Raw genomic sequence first — 12,782 nt, forward strand, 5'->3', positions numbered from 1 at the left:
CATCTACCTCACAGGGTGTCTGTTGTGGGGCGGGGGGGGAAGGTAAAGGAGATTGTGAGCCGCTCTGAGACTCTTTGGAGTGGAGGGCGGGATATAAATCCAATATCTTCATCTACCTCACAGGGTGTCTGTTGTGGGGCGGGGGGGAAGGTAAAGGAGATTGTGAGCCGCTCTGAGACTCTTTGGAGTGGAGGGCGGGATATAAATCCAATATCTTCATCTACCTCACAGGGTGTCTGTTGTGGGGCGGGGGGGAAGGTAAAGGAGATTGTGAGCCGCTCTGAGACTCTTCGGAGTGAAGGGTGGGATATAAATCCAATATCTTCTTCTTCTTCCAGGCCAGAGGCCAGCACGTTTCCCTGATAGGGTTGCCAGTTCTGTCTTGGGAAATTCCTGGAGATTTGGAGGGAGAGCCTGTGATAGGCAAAATTTGGGAAGAGGGAGCTGGGGTGGGGGAAGAGATATGATTTCATAGAGGCTTCCCTTGAAAGCTGCCATTTCCTCCAGGGGAACTGATCTCTGTTGCCTGAAGGTCAGTTGTAATTCCAGAGGTACTCCAGGCACCAGCTGGAGATTGGCAACCCTACCTCCCGAGCAGCCAAACGCCCATCCAGCCAAGCTGCCCCACCCTGGCAAGGCCAGAGCGATCCCAGTCCATCATCGTCTCTCCGGCAGGCTTTCCAAACAAAAAAGGAAACGAATGCGGTGCATCTGGTCCTTTGTCTGAAGGTCTGACTGCAAGCCCAACCTTTTCTTAGCCTCCTGGTAGGTGCGGCCAGTTGCCTGGTTATCTGATGCAAAAACTTTTTGCGTGTCAACCTGCAAAGCAAACATTGGAGGGGGGCGAGTCAAGTGAGACTGGGCTTGCGGGCCCTTCCGCCTCACTCCCATTTGCAGCGGCAGCGGGGAAGGTGTGGTATACCTAGACAGCCTAGCCCTAAGCCAGTGAAAAGTCCCATTCAAATCCAGAAAAAGCGAGTCCCCAAGAAGCGGGGCTCCCTCACCTCCCCCCCCCCCCAGGAAAAAGGAAGTATTCTGTGCTGAATTGTGGAAAGGCAAATTTCAGATTTGGGGTGTGATGTCAGATGAAATGAAACAAAAGCCAAGGAAAAAAGCTCCCGAGGCCACGGAGAAAAGCCGTGGTGGATCCGCCTGGAGCAACAAAAGGGAGCAGCAGCCGCTGTTCTGGCTTCAGCAAACGCGAAGTCTTTGGAGTTTGGCGCTGGCTGCCTCCTTTGGCATCCGGCCAGCCACTGCCCGGGAAGACAAAGCAGCCTCTAGATGGAGCACCGGGTTATGGAAGGCGAGCGGAGCCGGGCTGGGAAGGGAAGGGAAGGGAGAGAGGGGGCCGCGCTGCGTAACAGGTGGAAGGCGCAAGCGAGGCTTCTTGGGCTGCAGGGAAAGAAGAGGCAGCGGGGATTTTTCCCGGGGCGGGTCGTGACCCAATCCTGCCCCCGGAGTCACCCCGAGCCTGCAAGGCGCCCTCCAGATCTTCTCCCCCCCCCACCCATCCGGAGCGCGGACCGCAAAGCCAACATCGCAAGAGATCCCGGAGCTTGGCTGCCCAGGGAACGCGGCCTGCTCGCCCCGGGAGTTCCTGCGCGCCATCACGGCCCGGGAATCCAGCCAGCCCGGCCAGTCACCTCCCGCGAGCGCCCGGCTGCATGTTCAAGAGCGCCCGGAGCTTGGCCAAAGCTCTGAAACCGGCTCGCCCAGCAGGACAGCCGGCGCCTCAAAGGGCTCGGGGAACGGGCGAGGCCGGCTCTCCTCCAAGGCCCAGTGCATGAACAGGCGACTCCCCCGAAAGGGAGCCCCGGCCGGCTGCTGCAGCCCGAGAGGGAAGAGCCGGGCCTGGGCACGAAGTCCGGGGGAGGGCGCAGGCCTTGGCCCCGGCTGGCTGGCTGGCTGGCGAAGGTCAGGGCGGGCGAGCCCCGGACGCCGAGAGGGCGCAAGCGAGGCGGCGGGCTCGGGGAGCGGGGTTCGCTCGCCCCTAGCGGCGGCGTCAGGCGCCCGGGGGGGCCGGCAGCAGCGCCGAGCGGGGAGCAACGAACGGGGCCCCGCCTGCCTGCCCGCCGCTGGGCGCGAGCGCGCGACCTCGTGGCTGCTGCTGCCTGAAGCTCGCCACGGCAGGGGAGCGGGAGCAGCAGCAGCAGCCCGGGCCAGGGAGGGAGCGACCCCGGGGACGGACTGAGGCAGGCGCGGCCCGGCGAGCCCGGCACCGGGAGATGGCGAGCAGGCGGGCGGCCTCTCTTCGCCGGGCCGTTGCGGGCCGCCGGGCGCCTCTCGCCGCGGCAGCATCCTCGTAGCCGGCAGTCCCCGGGAAGGTCTTGGGGCCGAGGCGGCTGCAGAGAGAGCCCGCGCTGCCCGCTTCGGCTGCCCGCAGGATCTGATAAGGCGCCGGAGCTCCACCTCTCCTCGGGCAGCGGCGGCGGCGGCGCGAGAGAGGCGGAGGCAGGCGGGCGGGCGGGGCGGGCGGAGGGGAGGGGAGGGGAGGGGGGGCATCCCTGGGCTGCGCTGCCTCTGCACAGCCTTCGCCTCACACACGCCGAGAGACGAGCTCCGGCTCGCACCCCGCGCGCTCTGCCGCCCCAGCGCCCTGCCTTCCTGCTCGCTGCAGCCGCCCGCCCGCCAGGGGGAAGCTGGTCCCGGCGCCGCTGGAGGAGAAGATGCCCGCCGAGGAGCGGCGCGCCGGGAGCAAGTCCCCGGCGCCTCCGGGATGGCTCCCGTTAAGTAAGGAGGCGGCGAGCGAGCGGGAGCGGGGGAGGGAGGGAGGTCGGGGTGCGTCGGAATGCGGGAGCCCAGCCTGGGGCGAGAGGGAGGCGCGGCGGAGCGGAGGGGTTGGCGAGCGAGGAAGGCTGCTCGCCTTCGCTCCCGGCTGCAGCTCGCCTGGCGGCCGGGCTCTCTCTCCTCCTGCTCGCTTCCTCGGGCTGCTCTCCTGCAGCCCGCAGAAAGGCAGCTCGGAGTCGCCGCCGGCAGCGCCTGCCCGGTCCCCCGTTGGCCGGCGGCGGGGTTTGGCGAGGGGGTGCCTGAGCGGCCGCTCCGAGGCGCGCCCTGCGAGGGTCGCTGCTCAACAGACCCCCCCCCCCAGTCAATCCGCGCTTAGGGAAATCCGGGGGGGGGGGTCTCGCTTTCCATCCTCCCTCCCCTCCGCCCCCCCCGGGCAGGTTGTCGCCACTTGTTGGGCGCCGGGGCGGGAAGGCAGGAGCGCCCCGTCGCTTGTGTCCCCCCCCCCCGAAGTCCCGCCGCTACCCGGGAAGCCCTGCGGATCGAGGCGCGGAGGGGGGGGGGGCTGGGCGTCGGCTTGGGGACCTCGGCGGGCAGCTGGGGCTGTGCAAAGCCGCTGGACGTCCTCGGGGGGGGGGAGGGGGAGGCGAGCAAGATTTGGCGAGTGCGAGTGAACGGCGAGGGGGGCAGAGCCGCGCGAGCCTCGGCAGCGACGTGTGCGTGTGTGAGAGCGAGAGAGAGAGAGAGCGAGAGAGCGCGCGCGGGGGGGTGCGCGCCCGCGTGCCCGGCTGGGGCTTCTAGCGTGAAGAGCTGCGCTGGGGAGCGAGGAGTGCGAGAGCGCCGGCTCTTCCCGGAGCCTGCCGGACGGGGTGGCCGAGGGCGAGCTGCAGGCCTCTCCCCGGCGCCGCTCTCCCGGGCTGGGGCTTTGCTCCTGGGGAAGAGAGGCACCGGCGCCCCCCTCCGTGGCGCCTTTGGATGGCCCCGGGCCTCTCCTGGACATGCGCCCCGAGCAAGTGCAGGGGAGGCCACCGAAGGAAGCCGAAGGGAAGCGCCCGGGATCTTGTGGCCGGTCTTCGGTAGGGGAGGTGCGGTAGAGAAATGGACCGCGGTGAGTCTGGGGGGCCTGCGCGGGGGAGCGTGAAAGGAGGAGGCGGGGACGTGGGAGATGGGTCAGGGGTGCGCTTGCATGGGGTTGGCCGTGAACTTCGTTTGCCGCACGGGCATGGCTCTTTGGCGAGAACGCTGGTTTGTTGCACGTTGTCGGCGAAGTCTCCCTGGAAGAGGTGTGTGCGCAACGTGATGTGTGGGCAGCCAGGAAGAAAGGCAAGGTGTGGGGATGTCGCTTGCCCTGGGATAACCCTGGGAGAGAAGCGAATGCACACCATGTATGGTGCGTGAGTCTACCTGTGGGAATAGGACCCTTGGGGCCGTAGCCGTGAGTGAAGGATGGATCAGGTCTGTGTTAGGAGAGAAAGCATATTGCTTGAGTGTTGTGTGGAAGACAAGCCCGGTGTCATTTTGGTCATTGCCTCCAAACTCTGCCCATTGGAGGCTTGGAGATAATAGTAATACCAGGATCTGCTGGGGTGGGGTCTTTGCGAAGCCCTTTTTGGAGCTGATGATTATAGGATCTGGACGGAGAGGCAGATGCACAGGTTTGCTTTTCCTCTCTCCATTTGTGGTCGCTCCTAAGTTCCCAGCCTTTTAGCAGATCTGCTCCACAGCCGGCACTTTCTGCTTTTCCCAGAGCTAGCACCGTGCATTTCATGCTGAGAGAGCATTCCTCAGCGGTGCTCTTCATCCCACTCAAGTCCATTCAATGGGGCTTATGGACAGTAAAGTGTTCTTAGGATTGCACTGTAAGAAGCCTTTATGTAACCTCTGATGAGGCTAAAAAACAAAACAGACTCTCATTCCAACGCATTTGCAATACCTCCGTTCTGTCGTTCAGCTCCCCTGTCACTGTGCAAACTGGGCAGTTGCTCTGGTAGGGAGCCGCACCATCAAATCTCCCCCAGTTCTCATTTCAGTTTCCTGTTGCTCCTAGTTGTGTGTATGGGTAATCCAGAGAGCTTGTTAGCCTCAGATGTTTCCTGGGGATGCTGCATGATGCTTTTGGTCGATGCATCGTTCTAGATTTCTAGCACCTTCTGTGCTTTGGCAGGGGGAACTGGACATTGGGAAGCCATTGCTGGCTGCTGGTGATCCCGAGGCATTCCAGAATATGCAGCTCTTGAGAAATCCACACTGCTGTCCATGACATCTGAAGGCAGATCTTTTATCACAGATGCGATTCAAAATTAATGTGCGGTGTGTGGCTGGCACACCCCTGCAGGCGGAATGGCTTGTGGCGATAATCAGGAATTGGAGCTGGGAGACCTGAAGCATTTTGCATGCTTTTGCGTGTGCTAATGTGTTTCGATTGATCAGAGTTGGAGCACGGTCCCTTAAAACCAGTTTGAAGAGGGAAGGAGGAGATTTATGCTTTCTTCCCTTATTTTCGAAAGGGCTAATCTTGTGCAGGCCCTCCAAGACTCCGCAGGCAGGCCGGCCTTTGGAAAAAAAGTCTGTCTTCAGACAAACTGCGACAGGGCCTACAAGGCAAAGAGATTCATAGATATGCGTGACTGCATAGAGGCAGCACTGTTTTCATAGCATTATTGAAGTGGGTGTTGACATGGTGTCACACTGGATTGCTGATCTGTAGTTCTTGATATTGGTCTCTTCCCCCCCCCCCCCCCCGATAAAACATGGCTTCTCTAAGACCACACATACTGTAGTGAAGCGGGAAGTGATCCTCAGCGTGGAAGTTTACATTGTGGTGGTGTATCGCTGAGCATCTATAGGGCTACTTCAGAGGCTCGGGCATGAAAAGGATTTATGTGCATCAACAGCAGAGGGATAACGCATGGCAGTGGGAGTTGTATGCATGCATGTGCTCTCGGGATGAGGACCAGTGCATATTTCATGGGCAAATGCCGGAACCAATAACGATGCTTCACTGGTGGTTATGGATGGAGCTGGTGCCGTCCATAACTGATCACCGGGTGGATACATTCTTAGAAGCTTGAATTTATTTTGCCATCACTGAACTGTCAGACATGAAGAGATGGAAAACCTGGCCGCGTATTCTGTATTGGCTGTCACAGTGAAGAAGACATGAGTCATTTTTCGAAAGATCTGATTGGGCTTATCTTTTGGATGTATCAAGGCTAGGCTAGCTTGTGTAAATTTCCTAGAAAAGAGAAGAGCTGGATTGGCTCACTCCATCCCTTCGGAGGTAATCCAAGATGTGGCAGAAAGTTCAAATGGTGACTCCGTCTTAGTCATCACCCTGGGCCCTGACCCACCACGAATGGAGTTCTCCTTGCATGCTGTGAAGCTGCCATCTAAGGCCACCATCCCAGACTCCCTCGTATTGTGGTTCCCTGTGGTTACACAATGCAGTTAACATCTGATTGTGCACATGGTAATAAAATTATGTTTCCATCCCATAAATTCTCAAAAGGAATGTTTGTGAGGTGTCTTACTATCAGATGAATAGAGCGGATAGGCTCTGAGTTGGCAGTGATACGCATTCCTTTTAGGACAGAATATTCTGCTACTGTGCAAGCTGTTGAGAATTTTTGTGTTCTGGATTTTGAACTGTTGGTAAGCTGAACTCTGCACTTAACTGAGGGTTCTTTTCCCCAACTGGCCTAGTTTTGAAGTATCAGATACTAATTGCAGAGTATTTCTGTGTGCTGCTAAACGTTGGGTTGGAGAACATCTGTTGAGAGATTCCTTCCTATCACTGATTCACAAATCCCTTCTATGTTCCATCCCCTTCCCCGTTCTGCTTATCTTCTCTGCTGTTCACTCTCCTCTCACCAGTCCACTGGGATATTACCTCTGTCGTTTATAGAAAACTGACATACTCGAATTCTTACCCAGTTCAGAATATAATAGCCTTCACAATCAGGTTGGATTGATTTAAACCAAGGCGATTCAAACCATTAATCTGCTGTGCTGTGAACAAGCATGCATGCTAACAAGATGCTATAACAATTAGAATGACATGCTAAAGTTTGCAACTTTATACAACCTAGGGGTCTAATCTGATACCTTTTGGGGAAGCAGTCAACGTGCCATCAATTGCAGAAGTATAGAGAGAGGCGGATTTCTGATTGGCTCTCTCTACAGCCTGTATATATTCAAGGGAACAAAGTGAGATAGCTTATGGCAGAAATATTATGACTCTTAGGACAGAAAGTAGGCTTATGGCTCAGTCCTCTGCATGCTTTCTTAAAAGAATCCAGAACTTTTCAGAAGCCAGGCTTGGTGGTCACTGGACCAAATAGTGACATGGAGAGAAATAAGTATCCCGAATGTTTGATCAGTCCAGTATTGTTGACAAAAAAAAGTATTGAAAACAGTATTGTTGGCAATTGCACATTTGACTAATTTAGCTTTTATTTATTGGCAGTCTTGACTGATATTTTAAATCACCGACTTTTATGTATTTTTTTTTTTATAATTATTGTATTTACCGTTGCAGGCCGCCTTGAGTTCTGCAGAGCAGAAAGGCAGATAAGAAATGTTTTAAAGAACTAAGAAAATAAAAATATGTGCCTTGAGTTTGAGAAAAGGTGTGGTATAAATAAATCTTTCATAAATAAGACTGAATTTGAAAAGTGAACCCTCTGGTGAGCTCAGGATCAATAAAACGCGTTCTCTTTAGGGACCCCTGTGAACAACCCATGTGAGGGATAATGTAATATCTCCCGGTCCTCCATTTTCAGGGCAAGTTAGAAGGCTGAAGAGTTGGGCATCGTGTGCCAGGAGAGAAGACTTTGTAGAGAGTCTGTGGTGTGGAACAATAGATGTGGAGGTTCAGTGCTCCTAGCCTGTGATGTGCGGTGTGTCCCTTTTTAAAAAGACTCTGTGTGGTGTCCCTGAGCCTAGCAGAAGCTGTGTGACTCATCTCAAAGAATGACAAATGGAACAGAGGAACGGGCTGAGCTGAGATGGGGGGGTGGGGAACGAAAACTGGAAGAGATCCATTTGGATGTGGAAGATCTGTCCTGGCCAGCATGGCTTTCTTTGCTCCGTTTGCAAATGTAGGAAATCACAAGCCGCTCTTAAATTTCCAGTATTTGCAAAATGGCCTTTGTTTCTATTGAGGGGGTCAGAGAACATAAACACGTGGGCAGCTTCCTTGATACACTTGTGGGGCATATGTTTCGCATCATTTCCCTCAGTTGCCCCAGGCAGCTCTTGTCTTCTAGGAGAGAGGGAAGTGCTGGAGGGACTGGATTGCCGGAACAAACCCTGATCCAAGTGCCTGAGGCAGAACAGCTGAGTAGCATCCCTTCTCCCACTCCTTCGCACAGGCACAGTCCACCAGGAGGGTCCCCGCACACCATGGGTAGGGCTGCCAACCTCCAGGTGGGGCCTGAGGATCTCCTGCTATTACAACTGATCTCCAGACTGTAGAAATCAGTTCCCCTGGAGAAAATGGCTGCTTTGGAGGGTGGAGTCCATGCCATCGTACCATGCTGAGATCCCTCCCCCAACCCCACCTCCCCAGGCTCCACCCCTCAAATATCCAGGTATTTCCTGACACGCGGCTGGCAGGTCCTACCCATGGGGGTCAGGCCTGGTTCCTGTTCTGCTGCACCCAGATTCCACAACCTGCGACAGTCACCACCACCACCACCCCACATCCTGCACCTGTTGGTTGTGTCTCTTGGTGCAAGATGGAGGCATGCTATGGCAAGCATTCCAAATTCTGACTTTAAGCCCCAGAGGTGAGGTGGATGTATTTAGAGAAGGAGTAGCTGGCCAGTGGGAGGCAAGAGGTGATTGGGATGGGAAGGGAAGGGAGTCGCTGGTTCTAACAGGAAGTGAGCACATGGGAGGGTCGGGGGCCTGAGGAGAAGCTGAGGCTGGGTAGTGGCGGTGGCCTGGATGTAAACAGGATGGTGCCTGGATGTCCTTTGAGGAAGGAATGTACTTTGTTTGGAGGCCATGGGGGAGGGTGTGGATGGCATCAAGGCTGCTGGGGGGAGGATGCAAGGAATTAGGGCCCTGTGCAGTAGGCAGTGAAGGTGTGGAGGAGTGTGGTTGGCTCCCAATCTCGTTTTACATTGCAGTTATTTGTGTAGAGTACTTGAACATTTGGGAAGTATTTGTAGTTTTTTAAAAAGAAAAGACTGCAGCCCTCAGGAAACAGTTCCCTGTGAGCGTTTTTTGCTATCTGGTCTAACCAGTTCAATAAATGTTGGAGGTCTGCTACGCGTGGGACAGCTCCCAGTTGGCGTTAAATAATCATTTAGTAAGACGAGAGTGATGAACAATTGCAGTGAATGAATGAATGTACAGATTAATCAGTTTTAATTGGTGATAGCAGATCAGTCATTTTGAGGGGTCTAAGCTGTGGCCAGACTTGGATGGGTTTTTGGAAGCTCTTTTTTGGTACTGTGATGAACAACAACAGAGGACGTATTGGACTATATTCTTAAGGGTTATACCCTTCTATTAAAGTGGGCATTATTTTACACTGACAGTTTTTCAAAAAGAGATTCGAGGCATGTTGGTCTGCAGCAACAGAACAAAGTTTGGGTCCAGTGGCATCTTTAACTGGAGAGCCAGTTTGGTGTAGTGGTTAAGTGTGCGGACTCTTATCTGGGGAAACTGGGTTTGATTCCCCACTCCTCCACTTGCACCTGCTAGCATGGCCTTGGGTCAGCCATAGCTGTGGCAGAGGTTGTCCTTGAAAGGGCAGCTGCTGTGAGAGCCCTCTCCAGCCCCACCCACCTCACAGGGTGTCTGTTGTGGGGGAGGAAGGTAAAGGAGATTGTGAGCCACTCTGAGACTCTTCGGAGTGGAAGGCGGGATATAAATCCAATATCTTCATCTACCTCACAGGGTGTCCGTTGTGGGGGAGGAAGGGAAAGGAGATTGTGAGCCGCTCTGAGACTCTTCGGAGTGGAGGGCGGGATATAAATCCAATATCTTCTTCTTAAGACCAGCAAAGTTTAATTCTGGATATAAGCCTTTGCGTGCATGCACACTTCTCCAGGTACCTGAATCTGAACTCTTCTGATCTGAACTCTTCTGAACGCATCTGAAGAAGTGAGCATGCGCATAAAAGCTGACTCCCAGAATTAAACTTTGTTGATCTTAAAGATGCGACTGGACTCAAACTTGGTTCAGTTTTCCAAAAAGTGATCTTAAATTAGTAACATCTCCATTTCCACGTAACAATCTTGATCATGAGTAGTTAGTTTTACAGAAAAATCGCACATCTCTATTTTTGTTTATTTATAGTCTGCCTTTCTCACTCAAGGCAGGTGACACAGAGTGAAAGAGGACATTCACAAAAAACAGGACATTCACCCTGCCCTGGATAGCCCAGACAAGCCTGATCTCATCAGATCTCAGAAGCTAAGCAGGGTTGACTGTGGTTAGTATTTGAATGGGAGACCTCCAAGGAATACCAGCAGTCAGGAGGACAGGAGCAGGCTCTATTCAGCCGCCTCTTTGAATATCATCCATACCCCCAGTAGGGGTCAGTCCCCAGAGGTCACCATGACATCCGGGTTCATACACGCCCTCACTCGCACGCACACATGCCTGCACTTAAAAATGCAAAAATAACAAAGGGATGTTCAATAACCAACCCATTAGGACTTTAGAAGTCTGAAACCACTAGAAGCAACCGAAGCAGAGCAGAAGTATTCACATGACAGATTAAGCGGTACAGCGATTACAGAAATAGACTCCTACTCACAATAAGCTAAACACAGCAGTATAGACCACAGTCCTTAATAATTGATTCAAGCGAGTGCATAGATTTTGTTAAGTTTGTAAAGTTTGTGACTTGACACGTTTGCTTAATGTTATGAAGCCCTACCAGGCTAGACCAGTCGCCTGTTGCTAGCAGCCGACAATATTGCATGACATGGAGTGTGTTCTAATTTCATTAGCGCATGTCTTGGAAGCGGGTGTTACTGGGGTTAGTGACTGCTGGAAGAGCGTCCCCGCCTAGCCAGGGAGGCGCTGATTTCCCCAGCGTTCAGCTGTTAGTAAATGTGCTGTGCTATGAAGGTATCAGTGGTGGAGGACAGTATATGCTGAGCCAGGCCGGGTAATTTGCACTTCCCAGTAGTCGGTGTCAAAATTACTCAGTCCACAAAGAGGTGTGGTATGCTCATTTAGCAAATAGCATTCCATTTGACTGAACTGTCACTTCACAGCTCTCGATTCGCTCCCACAACTTCCTCTGTGAAATGGAGCAAGGAAGAGTGCCGAAGGACACGGCTGCCGGGACACTCCCATGCTAGAAAGGGGGAAGGAAGGCACAGGAGAGGAATTGAGGCAGTAGAATTCAGTCTGAAGCCACTGGCTGTATGACCACTCGTGCACAGCGGCACCAAGAGTTCTGTGCAGTGCTTTTGTTTGTGAGTGAACAAAGCAGGAGACAGGTGGCACCTTTAAGACCAACCAAGTTTTATTCAGAATGTAAGCTTTTGTGTGCTTTCTAAGCACACTTCATCAGTGGGGGGGATCGGGTATTGTGGGCTGAAATACAAGCAGTTTGTTGATTAAGTATCCAGACTGATCACATGGTAATCCAGTGTGGCTTGGCCATTTGGTCTGGATAGCCATAAAAGGTAATAAAGTCCTCTGCCAATTGGTGTTTCTGTAAATCTAGGTGAATCACAAAAGGACGTGTATTTCCTAGCTGTAGTCCACCTAATTCGTTTGTGAGGTTTGCCCTGGAAGCGCTGGTTCTGGGCTGAGCTGTGCTTCAGCTCCGACAATACTCCCAAATTGGTTGTATGAATTAGCAGGGGGGGGGGGTCTTTGGGGCTGGCATGCTGCTCTCCCTCCCTTTGACTTCCCTTTGTAGCAATTAAAGACAATCACTTTGGGGGAGCAATTGCAGTTTGTCGCCACTTCAGGCTCACAAGCTGGTTTAGAATCCTGGTTTAGAGCAAAGAGAACAAACCGTAGTTTGTGATTCTGGGGCGTGGCTTGTCCCCAAAGTGGTTGGCGTTAATTACTGAGCAGTCTATGGGGTGGGAGCTGTGGGGACTGAGGCCCTCCCATCTTGTTCAGGTAATGATAGGCGGTGGCTAATTGCTGTTGCCTGAACTGTGCTAAATAGAAGATCTTCCTGGGAATGTCATAGGGCTAAATGGATGGAGATTTGATATCTCCTCTAAACCGTAGAATAGGTTCAGCAGGTGATCTGTGGCCAGATATGCGAACAATAACTTCAGGGTTCAGTCTCTGCCCATACTGCCCCTATCTCAGCCATAAGCCCGGAAGAGAACTGGTCTGAATGTTGCAGTCGCCATGAAACTCACTTAGCAAGCTCCCTGCCATATTTGTGGGTGGTAATGTTGACCTACTTTGCAAGATTGTTGGTAAGATTATTGAAATAATAGGCAAAACCCGAGGAACACTCGAAAGCACCTTGCAAATGCTATAGATCAGGGGTGGCCAACAGTAGCTCTCCAGATGTTTTTTTGCCTACAACTCCCATCAGCCCCATCCATTGGCCATGCTGGCTGGGGCTGATGGGAGTTGTAGGCAAAAAAACATCCGGAGAGCTACCGTTGGCCACCCCTGCTATAGATTGTTTATGCCAGGGATGCAGTGCCTATCTGGTCAACCAAAGTTAATCCAGATTCTTCTCTTTCCACATGGTGTAGCCTGAATGGTGTGTGTAAACCAGAATGGGAATCCCACTGGTGGACAAAAGTGTATCAGTGTCTGAAATATTAAAACGGAATGATTTCTTCCCCCCACCCCCACTCCAATCTTTGTCAGGGGAGAACTGGCTGGACCAGCATGAGGGTCAGAAGGAAGGATGGCTGGTATCTTGAGGAATTTGGAGAAGAACTAGGGTTGCCATCTCCAGGTTGGGAAATACCTGGAGATTTTGATGGTGGGGCCTGAGGAAGGTGAGGTTTGGGGAGGGGAGAGATTTTGATGGGGTTTGATGTCATATGGTTCAACTTCTAAAGCAGCCATTTTCTCCAGGTGAGCTGATCTCTGTCACTTGG

The 12,782-nt window shown here is 53.5% G+C and overlaps 1 protein-coding gene across 3 annotated transcripts in view; it reads left to right on the plus strand.

Annotated features, from left to right (window-relative positions):
• The first annotated feature begins 2,604 nt into the window (after window positions 1-2,604).
• PCDH1 (protocadherin 1) overlaps window positions 2,605-12,782 on the plus strand; it is a 121,860-nt gene continuing 111,682 nt past the window's right edge. For 2 of the 3 annotated variants that reach the window (XR_009556174.1, XM_060253579.1), the window contains exon 1: window positions 2,605-2,730. Coding sequence is in view for 2 of the 3 variants with exons in the window: in XM_060253579.1 (XP_060109562.1) it covers window positions 2,667-2,730 (64 nt within the window). In the remaining variant the exon portion in view is untranslated. The remainder of the gene's footprint in view (window positions 2,731-12,782) is intronic. The other variant, XM_060253578.1, reaches the window with a different exon arrangement.

This window comes from Heteronotia binoei, chromosome 14, assembly GCF_032191835.1.
Source record: "Heteronotia binoei isolate CCM8104 ecotype False Entrance Well chromosome 14, APGP_CSIRO_Hbin_v1, whole genome shotgun sequence".
NCBI lineage: Eukaryota > Metazoa > Chordata > Lepidosauria > Squamata > Gekkonidae > Heteronotia > Heteronotia binoei.